General features: G+C 50.2%; 1 protein-coding gene across 5 annotated transcripts in view; it reads right to left on the reverse strand.

The window, feature by feature from the left end:
• Window positions 1–1,068: 1,068 nt before the first annotated feature.
• Window positions 1,069–23,358, reverse strand: part of SLC13A3 (solute carrier family 13 member 3) — an 80,762-nt gene continuing 58,472 nt past the window's right edge. For 4 of the 5 annotated variants that reach the window (XM_078057258.1, XM_036069686.2, XM_078057259.1 and 1 more), the window contains 5 exons: window positions 21,578–21,675; window positions 16,442–16,554; window positions 8,459–8,620; window positions 5,896–6,033; window positions 1,069–2,832 (listed from right to left, as the gene is read on the reverse strand). In XM_078057258.1, the coding sequence (XP_077913384.1) occupies window positions 2,656–2,832; window positions 5,896–6,033; window positions 8,459–8,620; window positions 16,442–16,554; window positions 21,578–21,675 (688 nt within the window). In that variant the 3' untranslated portion in view covers window positions 1,069–2,655. The remainder of the gene's footprint in view (window positions 2,833–5,895; window positions 6,034–8,458; window positions 8,621–16,441; window positions 16,555–21,577; window positions 21,676–23,358) is intronic. The other variant, XM_036069688.2, reaches the window with a different exon arrangement.

Raw genomic sequence — 23,358 nt, forward strand, 5'->3', positions numbered from 1 at the left:
ACTCCTTCTGGTCTCATTCTAATGCCACCTCCTCAGAGAAGTCCTCCCTGACCACCCTGGTTGAAGTAGCTTCTGAGTCAGTTTGTCACATTGTCCAGTTTCATCTTCTTCTTAGCCCATATCATGACCCAGAGTCATTTTATTTATTTGTTTACCTGCCCACTGCCTATCTCCTCAGCTAGCATGTAAGTTCCATGTGGATGCGGACAGTGAATGAACACATAATCAGGTTTTAAATAAATATTGTTGAATGAATAAATGGAAGAAGGAGTGAGCAAAGAAATGAATAGGACAGACCATGGACCAGAGGGTAAGATTGCTTTCTCATAAATTTTAGTATAGATTCATTTATCAAATATTTACTGAGCACCTGTTATGTGTCAGAAACCACTCTAGGTACCAGAGTTATGGCACTCAAAAAAATAAAGTTTGTATTCTGATAAGTTGGTATTCTAGAGGGAGAGAAAGTTAATAAACAAGAAAATACATGATCCAGTGGCCTGGCTTAACACTAAGAAGGAAAATATAGCAGAGTAAGGAGATGGAGAGTAATGAGAGCAAGATTTTACACCAGATGGTCAGGGAAGAGTCTCTGGGGAGGTGACATTTGAGCAGAGAACTGAATAAAGTGAGGAAATAAGCTCATAATTGGAAGCAAAGTGTTCTTGGTAAAGGGAACAGCATGTGCAAAGGCCCTGAGGCAGGGCAGTATAAGCATGTGGTTGGAGTGGAGAGGGGAGAGCAGTAGGGAAGTGAAGTCAGGGAGGTCAGTTCCATGGAACCCCCAGCTCAGGAATTTGGCACCTTAAAGCTCTCTTATGCCGGGCGCCTGGGTGGCTCAGTCGTTAAGCCTCTGCCTTCGGCTCAGGTCATGATCCCCAGGTCCTGGGATTGAGCCCTGCATTGGGCTCCTTGTTCCGCGGGAAGCCTGCTTCTCCCTCTCCCACTCCCCCTGCTTGTGTTCCCTCTCTCGCTGTGTCTCTCTCTGTCAAATAAATAAATAAATAAAATCTTAAAAAAAAAAAAAAGCTCTTTTATGCCCAGAAAGCAAATAATCTGTAGGCCCAGTATTGATTAACACTCTTTATTTTATAGCATTTTCAATCAGAACTATTTGAAATCACGATTCATCTGGTTACAAGTACCATGGGTTTCTCTGCGGATGGACTTCTCCCATCCCCTGTTCTCCACGAGTGCTGCTCCCAACTGCCATGGTCTACAACTCTGATTGAATTCTAAAGTACTCACGTGGGAAGAGGTGAAGCCCATCCTCCAACTTGGGGGCTCCTCCTCTCTCCTCCCCGCTGCTCCCAGGGAAACATCCATGACTCACTCGTGCCGTTCTGAGGACGAGTTCATCTCTGGGTGCCGCCGTCCCAGCCCCTACTGCTCAGGGAACTTCATCCCTCAGATGCGTAGGAAGGGCAGACATGAGGCTTCCAGACCCCCACGGGCACCTTAGCTAATGCTGGGTCACTCATTCCACATCCTGAGCTCCTGCTGGGCCTGATACTGTGCTGTTCACTGGGGATGCCCAGATGCTTCTGCTGGAAACAAGGAGGGATCAGATCTTCTAGGACAGCCCCCACCAGCCCCTGGCTCAGGGGAAGTCTCCGTTGGCCCCCTCTGCAGAAGAAGGTTACGATATTTTGTCTGCCTGAGAAATTTTACCCTGGCCTTTTATGAGGCCTCAATGTATCTTCTGACTTTTTTTTTTTTTTCCTCATTCCTGAAAAATGTAGCCTTTGCTAATTAAACATGCTTACCCCTCGGGGTATGGGTAGGGAGGTAAAAACCAGCTGCTGGAATAAGGAGTAGCGGGCAACCACAAAGGCCCCCGCGGGCCACATGTAGGAGAGTCCTCGCTGAAAGGATGGTAGGGCCAGGGCTTGGCCTGACCCCAGAATTATGGTCAAACTGAATCAGATTAAACAGGAAAATCCTAAAAAGCTTAGGTAGAGATGTCAGCTGGGGGTTTCTAGAACTCCCCTGGTGTACTCAGGCCCCCAGAAGCGCAGCAAGGAGGATTTGCACAGTCTCCCTGTCCTCAGGAGGTCATCTGTCCCTCCCCTGTCTCCAGGGATTGAAAGTAACCCCGGCTGCGGTGTACCGATAGGGGTCATATTCAAACAACGGGCCCAGAATGGGCACCGACCGAGCAGGACACACCGTGGTTGCAAACAGCTGGTACGCTGTGGCCCCAAAAGCCTCCCCGAGGAAGGTGACATCTAAAGGCAAGATGATCTCTCCAGAGTGTAACCTAAAGTAGGCCATGGGGGATGTTAGCAGTGCCCATAGGAATTGATGCCCCCCCATTCCAACTGTTTAAGTCAAATGCCATATTCCAGATTTGCTTCCTGTTGCTGAAATAGGGCTCTCTTGCATCCTAGCCATAGAACAGCTCAGAGATAAAGGAGCTTGTTTTTCTGGCAGCAGATCTGGGAGATATCTGGGCCCTGACCTCCATGAAACAGAAGGAGAAGGTGTCCTAGATAATGAGCCTGTGGGCCCAAGTGGACCACTGGAGGTCACTCTTGCTTGCTGCATACTGGATCACAGAAAAGAACTGCTCGATTGTCCTGTAGAGTCCTAGCAGCAGGTGATGGCAGAAGCCTTCTGGGAGGGCCCGGCCCAGAGAGAGTCCCGGAGGGGGACTCAAAGGGTCCGAAATGTGTCGTTGGCCAAAGTGGATGGCAGTGCTGTGATGTTGGCTGAGTGGATGTCGGCCCAGTCCGGGAAGGTGCCCAGCTGGAAGATGGTCTGTGCCCAAGTATTCATGGCCAAGCTGAGCAGCAGGACACCCATCAGGTTCATCAGGAGGCCTGTCCGCACCTGAAATGGAGCCCAGGTGAAGGGAGGGATCAGCTCAGGGCCCATTGTACAGATGGGAAAACCCACGCCCAGAGTCAGGAACTCACTCACTCAAGATCTCCCAGCTGGGAAGTGATGGTTCCAGGACACAGATCCAGGCTGGTGGATGCCCAAGACCCTTCCATCTTTACGCTACCCTAGGCTGCCCCTCAGAGAGCTAAAATGTCCCCATCCGCCGAGTGGTTCTAGGGGCCAGGCACTGTGCTGTGTGGGTGTCGTAGAGACATGCCATCCCTATGACACCCTCGAAGGGTGATTATCATTACTTCCCCTTTACGGACGAGGAAAACGAGGCTCCAAGAAGTGGGCTTACCCAGGTCACACAGCTTGAAAATAATCTGGTTTGATCGATAACACACGTACACACTCATACACACACTCATAGACACTCACACCTATCCACACTCCGTGTCTACTTAAGGCTATACTTTTTTGTTGTGAGGAATTTGTCTTACGGGAATTCTGACCTTTTTAAGTAGCTAGAACAAGTCTGCCTGTTTGCTTTTTCCCCAGGCTAACCTCTTGCGCCATTCAGTCCAAACTTGGGCTGAAAATCTGTTTCTCATCCGGGTTTTCTGGTTGTTTGATCTTAGCATTGCTCAGCTGTGAACTGCGCGGTGAGAGAGTCACTCCCTTTTCAATCCCTTTTTGAATCTACTCCTCCCATAGAAGGTCTCCCTTAGGTGCTATCATGCCCTTAACACTTCTCTCTTCCTTGCCAATTGCCCTCCTGAGCAAGCAGGGGTTCAGAACCTTCTCCAGGTCATCGGTTTCAGGGCAAATGTAATTATTTTGCTTTTTTTGTCTGTGCCTTTTTTTTAGACTTACCTTCTACGGCGTACAATACCAGTTTTCCATGCCCAGATGCATCAGAAACTCTTCTCTTTAAATACTCTTATTTAAAGTGTTTTAAAAAATGTAAGTTGAGGGGTGCCTGGGTGGCTCAGTCAGTTAAGCGTCTGCCTTCTGCTCAGGTCATGATCCCAGAGTCCTGGGATCGAGCCCTGCATCGGGCTCCCTGCTCAGCAAGGAGCCTGCTTCTCCCTCCCCTCTCCGCCTGCTTGTATTCTCTCTGTCATATAAATAAATAAAAATCTTTTTAAAAAAAATGTGAGTTGATTTAGGAGAATTGTTACATCAATATTGCCACGGATGGCCCGCAGAAAGGGCGTCAGTCGTGAAGGGAGTACGCCCAGTGACAAGGTCCAACTGCCTTATGCTGACCTGCCTCTGCAGAAGAGCCCTGGTGACTTCGGAGGATCGGAAGGGGACTGGCCAAAGCTTTGGGGTGGCTGGGAGGAGGGTTGGGCTCCTGGGAGCCTGGCTCCAAATGCCTGCTTTGTCCCACATTCGTCATGTCAACGACCTCCACCATCACTCTCGGGAGCAGAGCCTGCAGGTGGGCACGTGGATCCAGACTGGCTCTGACATGTCTGCCCCTCTGTGCCCCCTTGTGCCCCTCGGCCTCTTCCCGTCCCTCGCGATGTCTCTCCATTTCTCTCACTGTCCGCTTGTTCTCAGGACGGGCCTTAGGTTGCATCTCTGCCCTCTTGCTGCCTCCCCTAAGCGGCCTCCCCGTTCCACACTCAGCCCCAGCCCCCAACGATCCACTTCACCCTGCAGCCACAGTGATCTTGGAAAGGCAGGAGTCAAACCACGTCACTGGGAAGTAGGGAAGCTGAAGGGACTCCATTTTAGAAAGGCTCCGCCTCGGCTATTTTCCTGCCAGGCCCCGTTTACTCTTGTTCCATACTTTGCCCCTGAATAAGCCAAAGAAGCTGTGTTCCCACTTCAAGGGGGAAGCAAGAAAGTGAATTATTCTCTGAGTTCTGTCCTAGCCTCTAAACACCTGATAACATCTAAGAAGAGCCAGATCCCGAACACATTCCAGGACATCAGCTTCCAACAAACCCTGGCTGACGGTGGCATCCGTACCCCGACCTCCAGTGATTTCTGGAATAGCCTATGGTTCACCTGACTCTCCCTTTGATGGGACCCTACCGTGGATTCCTGAAGGCAAACGATGTTCCCTAGACCCTTTCCCAACGTGAACCCCTAACCCCAAGCAAGGATGAGACTCATTCTCTCCTCTCCGAGTCTCCCAGACACTCCCTCTACTACTCTCTGTCTGTCACTCACGCTATTCAATAAACTCTGTTTTCACTTTCTCTGGCTCACGTTTGATTTCTGTCCTGCGTGAAGCCAAGGACCCTCTTGGCTGGTCCTGTGGGACCTTCCCCTGGGTTCTTGGACCCAGCCTGCCTGCATGGATGGCCCTGCTCAGATACCTTTTAAGTCCTCCCACTGTGAGCCGCATAAGATCCCAAGTCTGTGCCCTGCATGGTCTGCACCCTTCCCCTCCCCCAGGCCTCTGGCCTCATCCTCCCAACTCCGCTCCAGGCACACCAGCCTCCTCCTTCTCTCTGTGTTTGCTCTGTGACCTCTTTCTGTCTCTCACTCTTGCCCACCGCCTCCCTCCCTTCCCCTCCGGTTTATCCTGCTTGAGTCTCTGCGCCTGGAGAGACTGGACCGGGAAATGGTTTACACCAGCTTAGGATTTGCATTCCCTGAGTGCCCCCAGGCAGCCAGTGGAGGGGAAGTGGCAGCGGAAGGCAGGAGGAGGGAGGGAGGAGCGGGTTCAGCAGGGGAGTGAGGGGAGAGGGACCTCTCCAGGCCCCCCAGGGTGCGACCTGCTGCTCGTCTCTCCTACAGATTCCAGGCACGGAGCCGTTGGCTGAACAAGTAAGAAAAGAGAGCAGTGCCCAGAGAGAGAAGGAAGTCCCTTGTCCCTGAAGTGGACTCTGGAAAGTCATCACTAAGGCAGTGTTTCCCGAAATTGTCTAAGCGTAAGAATCACCCCAGAGTGTTTGCTAAAGCCAACCCAGATATTCCGGTCCCCACTCCAAATGACTTATTCAGAGACTGGGGGGGGGGGTGGAGGAGCAGGGGCCCCGCCCAGGTGTCTTGCCCAGCACCTGCTGGCCGCCCCCTCTCGGGCCTCTGCTAGGTCGAGCCCCGACTCACCATGTCTTTGACCAGCAAGTGTCCGGAGGCGAAGGCGATGGAGTTGGGGGGTGTTGAGACCGGGAGCATGAAGGCATAGGAGCAGCCGACTGTGCCGGGGATCATCAGGTAGAGGGGGTGCACTCTCAGGCGGATGGCCTGGTCCGGGGGCGGGAGAGACCACGACAGGGAAACAGAGAGAAGCCACCGCAACAGATGGAGATGGTTGGAAGCCACAACCACAGACAGAGACAGAAAGAGACACGACGATAGAGACGTACAGACAGAGATGGGCAGAGCGGCCGAGAACAATTGCAGCGGACGAGGAGACAGGTTTAGGGACACACAGAGAGACAGGCAGCCAGAAACGCAGATCCACAGGCAAAAGCAGAGACAGAAACGAAGAGAACCCAAACCAAGAGACACACGGAGAAGACATTCCCAAGGTTAGTGACATTCCGGGGCCGCAAGCTTGGGCTGGGGAGATTTTTCTAGAACACACCTTCTCCAGCCTGAGAGTGTATCATCAGACTTGGAGGACTCGCTAAAACACAGCTTGCTGGCCCCACTTCCCCCAGAGTTTCTGATTCAGCAGGTCTGGGGTCACCCCAGGAGCCTGCATTCCTCACAAGTTCCCAGCTGAGGCTCTAACGTACCGGGTCCCCTGCCTGGTCTTTCCCTCAGCCAAACAGTCCCCATAGCCAGTCCCCGGGCACCTTTAGTTGGGGCATCACCAGATTTTGGAGACACAGAGAGTTCGAGATTGCATCTGTTGAGAAGCTTTTCCCAATTTCTAAGACCGTGTGAATCAAATGCATCTGTGTGTTGGCCTCATTCAGTGGGCTGGTTTGTCACCTCTCCCAAATGATGTATTCATCTACAATTCATTTTGGTCTCCTCTCTACTACTGTATTTAAGATAGGACATTTTTTGGCCCCTCGAGGGAATTTTGATAACCCAAAGCATATACATTTTCTCAAAAAGTGCTAAATTCACTCCCTGACATGTAAAACGTCTTGGTTTTGATGATAAGCACCATTTAGAACACTGTGCCATTCACTAGTGTCTTCTCCAGCAAAAGTTGCCCCAACAGACCTGCCTGGGTCCACGCTTCTCCACCCCGACACCCCACAGCACCCCCATCTCTCTCTCAATCATCTGCTCCCTCAGATCCTGGGGAAGGGTGTGAGTCAATCAAATCACACTTGGCAAGGTTTGGGGACCCCCACCCCACGCTACTGGCAGGGGTTTAAAATGGTGTGCCCACTTTAGGACAATTTGCCCACATCTAGCAGAATTATAAATGCACATGCTCTTCAATCCAGGGATCTCATCCAGGCATGTAAGCAAAGGTGCACAGACAATGAAGGGTCCAGGAGGCTTTGCTGGATGACAGCAAAGGTGGGAAGCGACCTACGTGTCCCTCAGTAGAGATCTTAAATAGACCCACCGCTATCCACTCGTAACAGAATATCCTCTAGCCACTGAAAAAGGATAAAGTACATCTCTGTATGCTAACACAGTGTGATCTCCATTACAAATTCATGCAAAAATAAGCCAACTAAAACCAAAAAAAGTGGCTCGGATAAGTGTGCCTGGTACATCACCGTTGACATACAAAACGTGTAGTTGCCACACTGATTTAATGTGATCCGTTCTGGATTCTATTAAGATAATCATATGGCTTGGTCTTCTTTAATCTATTTAAATATAGAACTCTGCTGATCACTTCTAGTGTTAATCGGTTTTGAAATTCTGAACACAAACTCTATTTGATCATGATATGTTGTTTTTTTCGCATGATTCTTAGATTTATTTTGCATTTTATTTATTTGCATCTTTGTTCATGTGTGAGATGGAGTTGTGACTTTTTTTTCCCCTTTGCTGTCCTTCTTTGGTTTTGGTGTCTGGGTTTTGTTCACCTTACTCCTGGATTGGATGGCTTTCTGCATTATTATTTCTCCATTATTCTGTGCTCTGAAATAGTGTGAGTAAGGTCGGAGCTAGCTGTTCTTTGCAGGTTTGCTAGTTCTCACCTAGCCGACCCTCCGAGGACTGGCTAGTGATTTTTAGGGTGGTGGCTCTCAACGGGGGATGGTTTTGTCTCCCCCACCAGGGGACATTTGCCAATGTCTGGAGGCATTTTTGATTGTCATGATTTAGGGCAGTGCTACTGGTACCTAGTGGATAGAGGCCAGGGATGCTGCTGAACATCCTACAACGTACAGGACAGCCCCCCAGATAATTTTTTGGCCCCAAATGCCAATTGTGCTGAGAAACCCTTCTTTAGAGGGAGCTTAGAACTTCGCCTACCATTAGAATTTCTCCTGTGGTTATTTGTCTACTCAGATTTCCTACTTCGTCTTAATCCACATTTGAAAATTTGTATTTTCCTAGGAAAGTCTCCAAAGGAAGAAAATTTGGTACACTTTGAAAGTATTTACTCTGCGTATTTCTTAAAGAAAAAAATCAGGGTCTGACACTTGCATGCATTTTGGAAGAGAGCAAAGGCCCCTGTAGCCGGGACGGAGCTCCTCGTGGCGGGGGAGAGATTTCTGAAGCCTCCCCACCCCCCCACTCTTACCAGCTCTGCCAGGACGGGCAGGAAGATGATGATAGTGGCCGTGTTGCTGGCAAACTCGGTGAAGAAGGCGATGACAACAGTGATGAGCAGCACAGCCAGGGCCGGGGGCACGTTCTCCAGGGGGTGCAGCTGCCCACCGATCCACGCCGACAGCCCTGACTCCTGCCGGGGGCGGGGGCCATCTGTTCACACCCCCGCCCGGCCCCAGCCGCCATCCCCAGGGGCCGGGTCCGGGAGGGAGGTTAGGATGGACCACCATGATGACAACAGTGACAACCATACTCCTTCACAGATGGGGAGACTGAGGCTCAGAGAGGGTCAGTGACAGGTCCAAGGCCACACATTCAGCCAACTGGCGTCAGCTTCTCTGCTTCTTGAACTGCTCTCTACTCCAACTCTGTAGGCCCAGGACCCAAACCCCTTTGTTCCCCAAATAATCCAATTGGCTCTAGCACCGCTAAGCTCCAACTTGAGTGAGAGAGGAAAACCGGACCCTCCGTGGGTGGTGATGAATGACAAAAATATTAACACAATTGTGTATACAAAATATTCATTAGTAATCTGATCATTATCATATAATAATATATACAAGATATACTATATATCATCTATAAAACCTTTATCAGATATACGTTAAATACAGCACTATCAAAATGATTATCAACAATAAATATATTTGTAATGATAAGGATGATCATTACAATGATAACGCAACATTGTATTATTACTTATTTTATCATACGAATCATCACCCCTGAGGCTTTGCGGGTTGCTTGGCTCCTTGCATTACCGCCTAAACCCTTCCCAGCCTTTCTGGAAGGCAGACATTTGTCTCTGTGTTACAGGGAAGGAAACTGAGACTGGCAAAGTTTTTGTGACTTGCCTATGGTCCCCAAAAGTAATAACCTGAGATATATTTCACACTGAGGGCCATGTACTTCTTTTTTTTAGATTGTATTTATTTATTTGAGAGAGAAAAAGCATGGGCGGGGGAGAGGCAGAGGGAGAAGCAGATGCCCCGCTGAGCCCAACACGGGGCTCGATCCCAGAACCCTGGGATCATGACCTGAGCCGAAGGCAGACGCTTAACCAACTGAGCCACCCAGGGTGCCCCAGTGCCATGAACTTCTGTAAGCAAACATGGGCCTGCAAAGCTCCCTATCACTTGGGCACCATCCTCTGGATGCACCAGTCTGTCACTGCCCCCCTTAATGAAGGGTGATGCCCAGAGCCGACGACAGCCCTCCAGGACAGAGAAAGACAGGTTAGATCATCCCCTCCCTGGCTCCGGACTCTACCCCGCCATCAGTGTTGCAGAATTCTCTCCATGCTCACTCTGCTGACTTCTCCAGGAGTTACTCTACGTAGGAGTATTTAAATACTTAATCAAGTGTGTGCTTACCATAGCCCTTTTGGCAACCCAGTATCCTTTGATCCTGATACACTTGGGTTTTTCAAAGAAACTTTATACATTTCTTTTATGTTTGATAGAAATGTTACTGCTTATCTAGAACTTAAAATTTCATAATGGATTCTAGAACACAGCATACTGTTTTTACATAAATAAAATACTACACCTGGGGGCGCCTGGATGGCTCAGTCGTTAAGCGTCTGCCTTCTGCTCAGGTCATGGTCCCAGGGTCCTGGGATCGGGTTCTGGAATCGAGCCCTACATCGGGCTCCCTGCTCAGCGGGAAGCCTGCTTCTCCCTCTCCCACTCCCCCTGCTTGTGTTCCCTCTCTCGCTGTGTCTCTCTCTGTCAAATAAATAAATAAAATCTTTAAAAAAATAAAATAAAATAAAATAAAATCTACACCTGTCCCCATAATTTGACTTAAAAGTTACCTTCACGGAACGAATAATAAATGCTTAAAGATATTTTTCCCTAGAAGAGTCTTTGTAAAATTTAGACGCTTCTTTGTTTGTCTGATAGCCTAGAAATGATGGCGCATGGCAGAGTCAAGGCCCCAGCCCTTCCCCATCCAGGGAATCTTTCAAGGGGAAAATGGGGCCACTGTTTTTTCCCAGAGGCCACAGCTCTGGCTAAGAGACTGATGGCAGTTGTGTGCGATTTAAGGGAGAGGGGCTGGAGAGAGGGAATATTAATGACTTGGATGAATGAGAAGCCAAGAGCTCCCCTGTGGCCAGGCCTCTGGGTGGCGGGCTTCCAACCAACGTCCCAGCACACTCGGGTCCTTGGCTCAGCTTCCGCAACCGCAACCAGAGGGAGGTCTGGCGGTGTCAGGGGAGAGAACCCCCTGCTGCCGGGGGTTCTCTTGGGGACTCCCAAGGGCTTCACCTGCCCTTTCCCATTCCCTTAGGTATTGGAAGCTCCGTTTCCTTGGAAACACACCGCCCCACAGTGTTCCAGGGACTCTAGAACCAGCAACAGGCAAGGTTGGACGCCGTGTGGCCAGAGGATGAGGAGAAAGGGCCCCAGAGTCAGCGTAAGCTTGTTTCCCCCTTAATCCTTCCTAGCCGTGTCATCCTGGGCAAGTAACTTAACCTCTCTGTGCCTCAGTGTTCTCATCTGTAAACCCGGATATAACAGTGCCTATCCCCGAAGGTTATTACTGGGAGAAAAGGAGCAAATCTACAAAGCAGTTGGAAAATGCCCCGGTACCTGGTGAGCCCCCCCAACACGCCAGCTGTCATTATTAGCTTCAAGTCACAAGAAGCCAGAGGTGGCGAAACACTCAGAAATTGCCCAGGGCAGTGGTTGTCAAACTGTGTTCCTTACGGCCCCCAAAGATGTCAAGAGGTGCCTGAGGCCACATTGCAGGATGGGAGGGGAGAGGCTTGACAATCTTTAAGAGCCTCATAAAACACAGTAGGCTTGCCTGTGTGTGTACAACTCTGTATAATAATTCCTAGGGAGAGAGAGCCAGTGAATTTGGTTCAAGGAAAGCCAAAAGAGAGGACTTCATGCACATGTGTGAGCATTCGGACCACCATACTGCTTATAAGCTGTTGACTTCGGGCAAATTGATGAACATCTCTGTTCCTTGATTTCTTCAAGGAGTTGTGGTAAGGATTAAACAAATGCATGCAAAACACAGTCCCTCTACATAGCACGGAATAGGATTCATTACTATTTATCTGACAAGCACTTCATGTAGAGTTTACTCTGTGCTGGGCAGTCTTCTAACGACTTGGCTAATATTAACATATTTAATCTCTATAACAACTCCATGAGGTAAGTTGTATAATTATCTCCATTTTATGGCTGAAGAAACTGAGGCACAAAGAGGTGGTGATTTGCCTGAATAAGTGAAATGACTTGCCCTAGGGTTGGAATTTTGAGCTTAGAATCTAGCTCTTACTTCATTAGGCTACCTCTCCAATAAAATAATGCCAATCATCATCATCATCATCACCATCATCACCACCACCACCATCACCATCATCACCACCACCATCATCACCATCACCATCATCACCACCACCATCACCACCACCATCATCACCACCACCATCACCATCATCACTACCACAATCATCATCATCATCATCACCACCACCACCATCACCATCATCACCACCACCATCATCATCATCACCATCATCACCACCACCACGATCACCACCATCACTACCACCACCATCATCATCACCATCATCACCATAATCACTACCACCATCACCATCATCACCACCATCACCATCACCATCATCACCACCACCATCATCACTACCACCACCATCACCATCATCACCATCATCACCACCACCATCATCACCACCACCATCATCACCATCATCACCACCACCACCATCACCATCATCACCACCACCATCATCACTACCACCATCATCACCACCACCACCATCACCATCATCACCATCATCACTACCACCATCACCATCATCACCATCATCACCACCACCACCATCACCACCACCATCACCACCACCATCATCACTACCACCATCATCATCATCACCATCATCATCACCACCACCACCACCATCCTCATTCAGGTGACTCTCCAGCAGGAAATGAGGGATGGGGAAAATATACACGTTTCTACTTGCCTACAGGGTTTGCTCCCTTCTGACTTACTCTCAAGCTCCTATAACCCCAATATATTTGTAAATAAGTTTACTTTGGTGGAGATTAAATGAGATATACATGAAGGTGCCAGAAGAAGACCAATTTTTCAATCCATGAGATAGTAAAACTATAGTAACAATAACAGTAGTGAGGTTGAAGGTGGCTCTGGTTTTAGCACCTGGTATGTATCAGCCCCGTTCTGGGCACTTTCCATGCCTCACGGCATCAACCCTCAAAACAGCCCGTCTCATGGGTCATGTCCAACAAATGTTTATTGAACATGTTATGTACCAGGACTCTTCTCGATGCCAGAACAGTAGTGAATAAGACAGATACTACCCCTGCCCTCATGGAGCTTACACTCCAGTAAGAGAGACACCAACAAGCAAACAAATGAGCAGGAAATTTAGGGGAAGGAAATAGTGGGGTGTTATAGGGAGAGTGGCTGGAGGGGAGGCTACTTTAGATATGGTACCAGGAAGGACCCCTGAGTTGGTGACCTTGGAGCTGACCTGAAGGGCCAGGACTCAAGATCTCAGGGAAGAGCCTTAGGCAGAAAGAAAGCAGATGCAAAGGTCCAGGGGTGCAAATGAGTCTAGTGTGGCTGACATTAAGGGGCCAGTGGGATTGGAGGGGAGCCAATGAGGGGAGAGAGGTAGGAGCTGACACCAGGGAGGTGGGCAGGGGCCAGGTCACGCTGGGCCCTGTGCATAGGCCAAGGAAGCCTTCAGACAAGAGTCTAAATATATAGGGAGTCATGGATAGTTTTACAGCAGGAGAAAAATGGACTGAGGACACTAAGCGGTAAAGTTTAAGTGAGTTGCCAAGCTCAGAGCAAGCCCTGGGATCTGCTTCCAGCCCTCCCAAACCAGCACTAGGGAGTCCACACATCCAGGCTCACCCTGGACCCCATCCGAGGACCTGTAAGCCCCAGGAAGCCTGGCAGTGGCCTGGTGAGGGCACTGGGCCAGGGCCACGAAGCAGGATGTGCCATGAGCGCTCTGGTCCCTCCTGGGGCAGGCTGTGCTGGCCTGGGGAGGAGCTGGTACCAGCAGGGGTGGGGGGAAGGGGGCAGCTGCCAGACAAAGCCCTTGTTAAACAGAAACTCCAGCGGCGGCCCAGAGCTGGGCCAGGAGCCAGACCGGCCTCCTAGCGTGCCCAGTGGTCCTGCAGCCCAGCCCCCACTGAGAGCCGAGACTTTTCCCACCACATCCTGAACTCGGAGAAGCCTCCGGGGTACAGGGCCATCTCCTCTACCCCCTGCCTCAGGGTCAGGCAAGGTTCGTACCATCTGGATAAATGGCCCCCTTTCCACAGAGTGGCTCAGGCAAGAACCTCCATGTCATCCCTGATTCTGATTTCCCTCTTTCCCCTGCATTCAATTATAATAACCAACCATGTCGGCTCTGTTCCAAGTTCCCCACATGCATCGGCTCATTTCATAACTGTAACAAGTCTATGACTTGGCACCATTATTATTCCCATTTTACAGATGAGGAAACCGAACCACACAGTGAAGAGGTACAAGACCCACAACTCCAACCCAGACAGTCTGGGTTCGACAGCCCACGCTTTTTACCATTGTGTTGCATGGCCTCTTCAGGACCTGGATAACATGTCACTTCCTTTGGGAAGCCTTCCCCGATACATCCCCAATAGGACGCAGTAGTGAGAAAAGTCAGACAGGAGTTCAAATCCCAGCTCTGCTACCTATGAGCTCTGTTACCTAGGATCAGTCTATTAACCTCTCTGGTCCTCGAGATTCCTAAAACGGAGACAAAAACAGTACTGTTGCTCATGAGCACTCTGGTCCCTGCTGGGGCAGGCTGCCTTTTGCTCATTTTGAAGTCTATACTATTGTATTTGTATGTGTTATTTGTTGGGGAAAAATGAGCAAAATAAAAATATATGTCAGAAAAAGGAGTCTTTGGGTTGAGAACCTGAATGTGCCACCCAGACCACCGTCAGTGAAGGCCTTGTGAGTAACCTGGTGTAATGGCTTAGCACTCCGGACTCTGAAGGCCTGCATGTCCCAGTGCAGGGAACCAGGGCCTTCACTGTCAGCCCCTGAGGGGCTGTCTCAGACCTGAGAGTTGTCTTGCCCGAGGTCACACTCACTCTTGGAGTGGCTCACATGCACAGACTGGTGCAGGGATGCCGGGGTATGGCCTGGCCATCTCAGACCAGTTGGGACATTTCTGAAGGGCCAGCTCAGCATCATGCTCCCTGGGGGGTTGGTGGAGGTGTCGTGGGGTCTGCTCACGATTGTGCTTCTCCCCCTGCCCTCTCCTGCTTCCTTCCTCCCCCCGTCCACAGGGAGGAACCTCAGGGGCACAACCTAACACCCCTGCTCCCTCGCCTGCATCTCAGAGTCTGCTCCCTGGAAGCAGAACCCACAAGACCACAGAATGAGGATTTAGAGAGTGAACAGGGAGTTCCTCATGCTCCCCATTTGTTATATATTGCACCAGCTATTACATTCTCTAATTACTTCCAACAACCCCGAAGAGTAGGAACTTTGATCCAATTCATAGATGAGAAAACTGGCACCCAGGGAGGTTTAGAAACTTGCCCAAAGTGCCCCAGCGAGGAGTGGTAGAGCTGGGATTTGAATCCAGATACTTTGATTCTCAAGCCTGAGCTTCTTACTCATATACACTTTAGGGATGTCTTACATCGTATCGTTGTTGGAACCTGAAAATTAGAACTGAATTAAAGAAAGAAAGCAATCTGAGAAGCAATTTCAGGTTTCCTTCACCTTAATTTCAGATTAACGCTTAATTGGTTGTGGTTTTAAATGCCTTGGCTTACAAGGAGAGGTTTAGGGGTGAGGTGGAGCCCAGCATCATGAACTGGGGGTTCAAATCCAGGCTCCAACAAGCTCCTGGCTGCACAAACATAGGCAAGCTATTTAGCCTCGAGTAACCTCCGTTCCCTCATCTTTGAAGTGTGGACAGCAATCGCATCTACTTCGGTGGTGTTGATGAAGACGAACCGAGTCCCTGTTTGCAAAGTGCTCCACATGATGCCAGCACTTGGGAAGTTCTTGCTAGTGAGCTGTTAGGAGGCTGGACTCTGAAAGCAGTCTGACTGGAGTTGGAACCCCAGCTCCTGAGCAGAGTGCAATTGTACGACCTTCAGAGAGTTGCTTAACTAACTTCTCTGTGCCTCGGTTTTCCTATCTGTAAAATGGGGATACAAATATTACCCAGCCCCTAGGGTCAGCGTGAATGTTTGAAGGGTAACACTGAGGATGCACCTGTTCTGAGCAGGGCCTGCTGACACCGCACCTGCAGAGTGCTGAGAGCCAGAGCCTGCTGAAATTCTGTGCCCCGCTCCCCTCACTCTAGTCCCAGTCCTGCCTCTGAGCTCAAAGAGCCCTCTAGAACAATATTCATAATAACACTAACTGATTAATATTAATAATCTCTAATATTTATATCACGGTGGTTAAGAGTATAGGCCGTGGCGTCAAACTACCTGGATTCTAATCCTGAGTACGTAGCTGTGTGACCTTGGGCAAATCACTTTACTTCTCTGTGCCTCAGTTTCTTAATCTGGAGAATGGGGATAATAATGGCATCTACCTCATAGCCTTGTTGGGAAGTTTAAATGAGTTAATGTGTGTAAAGCACGCAGAGCAGTGCCCGGCCTGGGGGTGGGGGTGAGCGTAGGGTTATTCCTCTGTGCCCACGGGACCCCTCGAGCCATGGTAGTAGTATTTAGTGGTAGCATGCTCATCGTGAGCTCCTTGAGAGTCTGGATCAGACCTTACTCCTTTCCTTCACAGCACCGGGTGCTGGGGATGGAGTCATGATGATCCCAATCTGGCAACTGGAGGATCTGGTGGTGGCTGGGGTGACCCTGAGCAGCCAGGACTGGAACCTGCGCCCCCCTCCCCAGGCCTGCCTCCCGCTTGCGGCTCTTACCTCACAGCCTTTGGCCATGGCGAAGCCCCCGCCCAGGAGAAGGATGATGTTCCAAGGCACCGTGTCCTGGACCTTCTTCCACGTCAGCAAGGGCTCTGTCTCTGCATTGGAAGCTGGGTGGAGAGAAGACATTTAGCCTGAAGAGGGGACACCGGTCCCCCCGGGGCAGAGGGGGACCTGACACATACCCAGGACACTCAGCCTGAGGAAGGGTCACCAGCCCCTGCAGCCTCATCTTTGTGGGGACACTTGAGGGGGGGTCTCCCGGAAGCCACAGTCTGGCTCCAGCATCTGATTTTGGGGCTTCAGGGAAAAACCCCGCGAGCATCATGAGGGGCATCTGCTCTACTCAGAACGAAAATAATTGTCATGGCTCCCAGAGCGTGAGAACCTCCTGGAACCGGGCACCCCAACTCCATGCAGGACATCCTTTCAATTTCCCAAAACCCCTTCTGGGCAGTGCTGCTTTCACCCTCATTTACAAGAGAAAAGGCTCTCTTTGTAATTGAATGTGTACAGAGAGGGAAAAAGTGGAAGGAAATTCAGGAAAAGAGAAACGAAGAGTATCTTTGGTTCACGGAATTATGGGAGGATTTTTATGTCCTAAAAGGCAGCAGTGTCCGCGCGCAGTGGTTAGAACGGGAACGAGCAAACTTCTGGAAAGGGTCAGGGAGTGGATACTCCAGGCTCTGCAAGCCTCTGGGGAACCAGGCCGCCACTGTAGTGCGTGAGCAGCCAGAGAAAGGACACACGTGAGCGGGCGTGGCTCCCAGGGAACCCTACCGACCAAGGAGGGGTGCATTTGGGCCGCGGGCTGAAGTCTGCCACCCCCGTGTTGGGAGCACAGGCCTGGAGACAGACCCTCCTGGGTGGTGGCTCACCGCACGGCCTTGAACGTGACCTGGCCTGCCTGAGCCCCCATTTCCTCGGCTGGCCCGCGGCACAGAAACAGTCCCTGGAGGGTGCTCGTGAACACTGACGAGGCCATGAGGGAGCTGCCGGTGGAGAGAGACACGGTCCTGGTCAGCTCACAGCCGCATCCCTGCGTCACTGCCTAGCACCTGGTGTGTACTCCAAAACCCTTGTCGGCTAGTGGGATGCCAGATGCATCGCCCGATGCCTGGTGCACAGTGAACACTCTTGAAATGGAACTGTCCCTGCAGGCGGCCACCAGGGAGGCGGGGAGGACAGGTCTGGCTCATGCATGGCGGTGCCCTCCTTCCCAGGACAATTCCTGGTCACACAACCGTTGACATTTTGTTTCTCCCTCTCAGCTTTTTCCGTATTTCGTTATCTGAAATGAAAGCTGGAGATGCTGGGTGGCTCGGCCCTCTGCCTTTAGGCAACGAAGTATCATTTCACTAAAGAGGCAGGCAAGGTCTGAAAAAGGAAAGGGACTTGCCCCACATAGGAGAGGGCCCTGACCATGGGTTTAACATCCCGCAATTAAATGAGTGACACGGTAAGTGCTAATGAGGACCCCCTGCGTCTTCATTAAGGGCCCATCCTACCATGCCCTTGCTGCTGTTTCTTCAAAGCACAGCCTCGGGGCGCCTGGGGGGCTCAGTCGTTGAGCGTCTGCCTTCGGCTCAGGTCATGATCCCAGGGTCCTGGGATCGAGCCCCGCATCGGGCTCCCTGCTCCGCAGGAAGCCTGCTTCTCCCTCTCCCACTCCCCCTGCTTGTGTTCCCTCTCTCGCTGTGTCTCTCTCTGTCAAATAAATAAAATCTTTAAAAAAAAAAAAGCACAGCCTCTAACTATGGGCCTCTCACAGTCCAGCCCCGAGCTGTCTGCAGCAGAGGCTAAGAGCACAGGCTCTGAAGCTGAACTAGATTTGGATCCTAGCTCTGCCCTTCGGCTGTGTGCTTTGAGCTAGTGACTCTACTTCTCTGAGCCTCAGCGTGCTCATCTACAAAAGGGAGCAATTATAGCGCCTCAAAGACCCACTGGGGAGATGACGTGGGCCGTGGGGGCAAAGGGTTCAGCTCTGGGTGTGGCCCAGAGCAAGTCCTTGGTTATTCAATTTCACAAATGTATGTTGAGGACCTACCACTCCTCTCGGCACTGGGGATTCAGAAATGGCCAAAACCAGAGAAAATCCCTCCCCTTGGAGAACTTACATTTCCAGTAAGGGAGGCAGGTGAGAAACCAATAAATATATAATGTCAGGAAATTTAATGTGTTAGGAAGGAAAGAAAATAGGGTAGAGGGGTGGAGAGTGACAAGGGAGGGATGCTTTTCTGGAAAGTGTAGTCAGGGAAGGCTTCTCTGGGGAGGTGACATTTGGACAGAGTCTGAGTATAGTGATGGGAGTGAGCCACACGATATCTGGAGGAAGAGCTTGGTGGACAGAGAGGAAATGGAAGTCATCATTATCATCCCCATCATCATCCATGGGCACAGTGCCCAACATATAGTGGGCACTGTGTTGATACTTGCTGAGTGACATAAAGGGACAGAAATGCAAGTGTGACTCCCACCCAAGGAAGAATGGAAGGCAGCGGGTACAATAAGAAAATCAAGGTTGGCTTGGACGCCTGGGTTCTACCCTCTGTCTCTGTTTAGCTAGCTGTGTGACCCTGATCAGGTCACTTTCTCTCCGTGGAAACTGGCCACTCTCTCAGGCTTCATGTAAGTCCTGGGTGCTGAGTGTGAGAACGCATCTTTTCAGCCCAGTCTGCGCAGGCCCACTGGTGCCCAAAGGACAGGTGGTGCTCCCGGAGGCCCCCGTCTCCCCACCCACCAGGCAACCCCCAAACCCCCAGCCCAAAGAGCCCTCCGCGGAAGTGGCATGCTGTACTCCGTGGGCAGACCAGACCCAGCCGCCAGATGTGTTCTCACGCTGCTGTTGCTGGCCCACACGGTGTTTTTCAATTCAGATTCGTGGCCAACATTTAAAATCAGGGAGATTGCATACAATTTTTTTGCTTCTCTTGAAAAACCAGCAAATCTGGCAAGACGAGTCCTGCTTTCCTGCACGGTGACACTCGGCGGAAACTGAGTCACAGCTGCCCTTTTATTTAAAGGCTATTGGCTTGCCAGTTTTCCACAGACCCCACGACACGAGGGGGGTGCCCTGACGCAAGGGGTCGTGCCACTCACGAGCATCCTCGGCGGCTGTTTTCCTCATATAGACATTGTTCTCTGTGTCAACGATGTAAAAGGAAAGCCGGGCGGGGAGGGCCGTGTGTCACGAAACCCATTTTCCTGCACCCAGTCTGCTGCACCCAACACTGTTCCCTCCCTGTGGGCATTTGAGTTTGCAACCTCTGTTCTATAAAACTACTAAGGCGGGCGCCTGGGTGGCTCAGTTGGTTAAGCGACTGCCTTCGGCTCAGGTCATGATCCTGGAGTCCCTGGATCGAGTCCCGCATCGGGCTCCCTGCTCGGCAGGGAGTCTGCTTCTGCCTCTGACCCTCCCCCCTCTCATGTGTTCTCTCTCATTCTCTCTCTCTCAAATAAATAAATAAAATCTTTAAAAAAAAAAAAAAATAAAATAAAATAAAACTACTAAGGCCAGGGGTGAAGAGTATCTAAGGGACATGTTCATTCTCGTTCAGTGGGAAAACAAGGCCCAGACAACCTAGGAACTTACTCAGGGTCACCCAGCAAATTCGGTAACACAGCTGGGATACCGGACATGGCCATCACAGGCCCTCCCCACAGCCCGGGCTGAGAGGAAGCTCTGGGCTTTTGGAGCCCGCCCACAGGTGACGGAACCACAGACGGGACCCGACCAAGGGCAGCCGATCCCCAGGCTGGCTGGGGATCTACGAGGCTACGAGGTGGCCTGGTGGGAGAGCTGCCCAAATATCAAGCCAGACCAAGCAGATTCCACGGGAGGTAGAGGGACAGCAGGTGCAGAGATGCGTAGCTGAAGGTGAAAGGACAGAGAGCAAGGGAGGCCGTGTGCTACGGGGGGGCGTGAGCCGGCCGGCTGTGGGACTGGGTGCCGTGAGAATGTGGGCATTACGACGGAGAAGACGCGCTTAGGGAACCCAAGCTCTAAAAAAAACCAGGAACTATACGGCAGCAGAAGCGATAAAGAGGCCAAAGCTTAGAAGCAGTAGAAAGTACGGAGAGGCCAGGACATGGTCCCCGGAGTGCGTGATGAAGAAAGCCAGCTGGAAGCCAGCCCGAGGAGCAGAGACAAATCCTGCCCGGATTGCAGAGTCTTTGCCCACAGCTCCTGGGACCCGGTGTTCGCTCAGCAGCAATAACTGTTTCTGGGGCCCTGTGATATCGTCTCCCTGCTGATCCCTCCGTTATGCCCCACGCTCAGACCCCTCCTCCACAATGGCGCTAACCTGCCTGTGACTCTAGGTGACCACCCCACTTCTGACGCCCGGTGCAAAGCTCATCCCACCGCCCCAGCTGGATTAAGCTTGTCACGGGTGCTAGGTGGCGGCACCTTGTTCCGACAGACACCTGCTGGGAACCCATCTGAAGGCCAGCCTGCAGAGGCTTTGGTTTGGGTGGCTCAGTGATCCTTTTAAATGGACCTGGGACGCTGCTAGGCTGTTGTGCCTCGGTCCCCACCACTTCCTATCCGGTTCAACCTAGCTTGAGATTTGCACGTCTGGCCCCTTGGGCACCGGAGTGAGGGTCCCAACTCCAGCCTTAGACCCAGAGGCAGCAGAGTGTTTCTGTAAAAGGGTCAGCAAGTAAATATTCTGGGTTCTGTGAGCCAAGAGGCAAAATTGAGGCTACTGTGTAGGTCCTTGTGTAACTAACTAAATAAATGTCCACAAATTTCTTACTGAAGAAATTATTTATGGACACTGAAATCTGAATTTCATGTGATGTTCCTGTGTCATGAGATATTTTTCTTTTGACTCTTTTCAACCATTACAAAAATGTAAAAGCTATTCTTCGCTCCTGGGCCGTACAAAGCGGACAGCCGGCTGGATCTGGCCAGCTCTAGTCGCTAACTCCCACCCTCGGCCGTCACCTCTGGCAGCCCCGAGTGCCCGGACCAGCTAAGGCCTCAGACGGAAAAAAGGGAAGAAGCGGGACCACACGGTTGGTACAGTGGGGGTCAGGTCCCAGGCGTGGGCCCTGCCTCGAGGCCATGATCACCACGCTCCGAGTCACAGCCTCACTGAGCCCACTGAGACCCCAGCCCTGACACCTTACCTTTAAAGTCAAACCACCACTTGAAAGAGGGCCTTTGGGATGGGAAGAAGAACAAGATGGTGACAATGGCCACTCCGGTGACAGCATCAGAAAGAAACCTACAATGACAAGGCCCCAAATCATGTGACCCTGGGCACCGCAGCGGGGCCGCCAGTTTGGCAGATTTGCAAATGAGGATTTGTGGGAGGGAATTAGGCACTTGCTGTGAAGGGAGCGTTGTTGGAGGCCACTGGACACGCCCTGCCTGCACTCAGCGTGGATGCAACTGCCGGGATGCTGAAGCCCTCTCTCTGCGCATGGCTCCCCAGGGCCTTTGAGGCCACAGGAGACAAATGCTTATCCTCCTAGGAAGACACACTTGACCAAAGAGGAGGGAAGAATCTGAGCACCATCAAATATGGGATCTGTGGAACTCCTGCGAATCACCAGAACCAGGGCTTCTCTAAGGGCTTGTATGCATTTGTTCAGCTTCTGCTTGCTTTCCTCCTGGGATGGACAGCTTACTACTCAGAGATGCAGCCCATTCGCACCAGCAGAAAGCAGGTGGAAGCAGCCTCACAGCCCCTCACAATCTAATTACTGCCTTTCAAGGATCCACTGCATGTCTTGTGGAGGCATTAAACTCACAGAAGTCTCAGAAACAGCCCTCTGGGGCAGGCAGCTTCCACCTCAGATGAGGAATCTGAGGCTCAGTGAGCAGAAGCAACTTGCTCAAGGCCAGGCCATGGTCCATGCAGGAGATGGGCACTGAACCCAGATTTGCCTGGCTCCCAGCTCAATGAAGCATAGAGCCAAATGTCCACAAAAGCCCTTTGATCCCACACATTTGGGAAGAAGAGTATTCAAATGGCCAAGAACCTAGAAAAGATGGTCAATATCATTGTATTCGAGAAATAGAAACCCCACACTAATGGAGTATCATTCATCAGCTAACAGGCAAAACTTGAAAGCGTGATGATAGTACCTAATGGGGACGTTGGAAAACATACTGGCAGTGTGAAAAGAAACTGGTTTAACCTTCTGGAGGGCAGCTGACAACAGGTTTCAATCCTTTACATGTGAGTACCCCTTGTCCAGTTATCGTACTTCCAGTTATCTGGAAAACTGGGCTCTTGTACACAGATTATGTATAGGGATGTTCAATATGGATAAGAGGGGAAAAAATGGAAGATTTTTAATACAGACATGTGTAAATAACTTGTGTATATGATGTATATATATAAATGTATGTATATATGTATATTACATATACATGTAATATGTATATTATTATGTAATAAATATGTATATTATACATGTATATATAATAGTATATCTATAATGAAATACCCTGCATCTGTTTTTTAAAGATAAAAGATAACATCAATGTTTATGCATTGACATAGAAGTGCAACCAAGATATTTTGTAAATCAAAAGAGAAGTTTTTATTTGCAGTATGAGACACAATCCAAAAGGAATTGATTAATAGATTAAGGTGCTATCATTCTGTAGAATACTATGGAGGGTGTAAAAATAATGAAGTAGGTCAGAAATAGTAAGTTGCCCGTGATTATATTATTGTACTTTCTAATTTTTTGTAACATGTATACATGTATATATGTCTGTGTGTATGTATTATTATGTGTGCCTGTGTATATCAGATCTGTTAGACACCAAACTTTTAATTGGATAATCTCTTCATTTACCAAAGGTAAATTCAGCATTATTTGAAGTTTTTTATAATGAGTATGCATAACTTTTATAATTAAACAAAAAAGGAAAAAGCAGATCACAAATAATA

The sequence above is a fragment of the Halichoerus grypus genome, chromosome 10, assembly GCF_964656455.1.
Source record: "Halichoerus grypus chromosome 10, mHalGry1.hap1.1, whole genome shotgun sequence".
In the NCBI taxonomy this organism is placed as follows: domain Eukaryota; kingdom Metazoa; phylum Chordata; class Mammalia; order Carnivora; family Phocidae; genus Halichoerus; species Halichoerus grypus.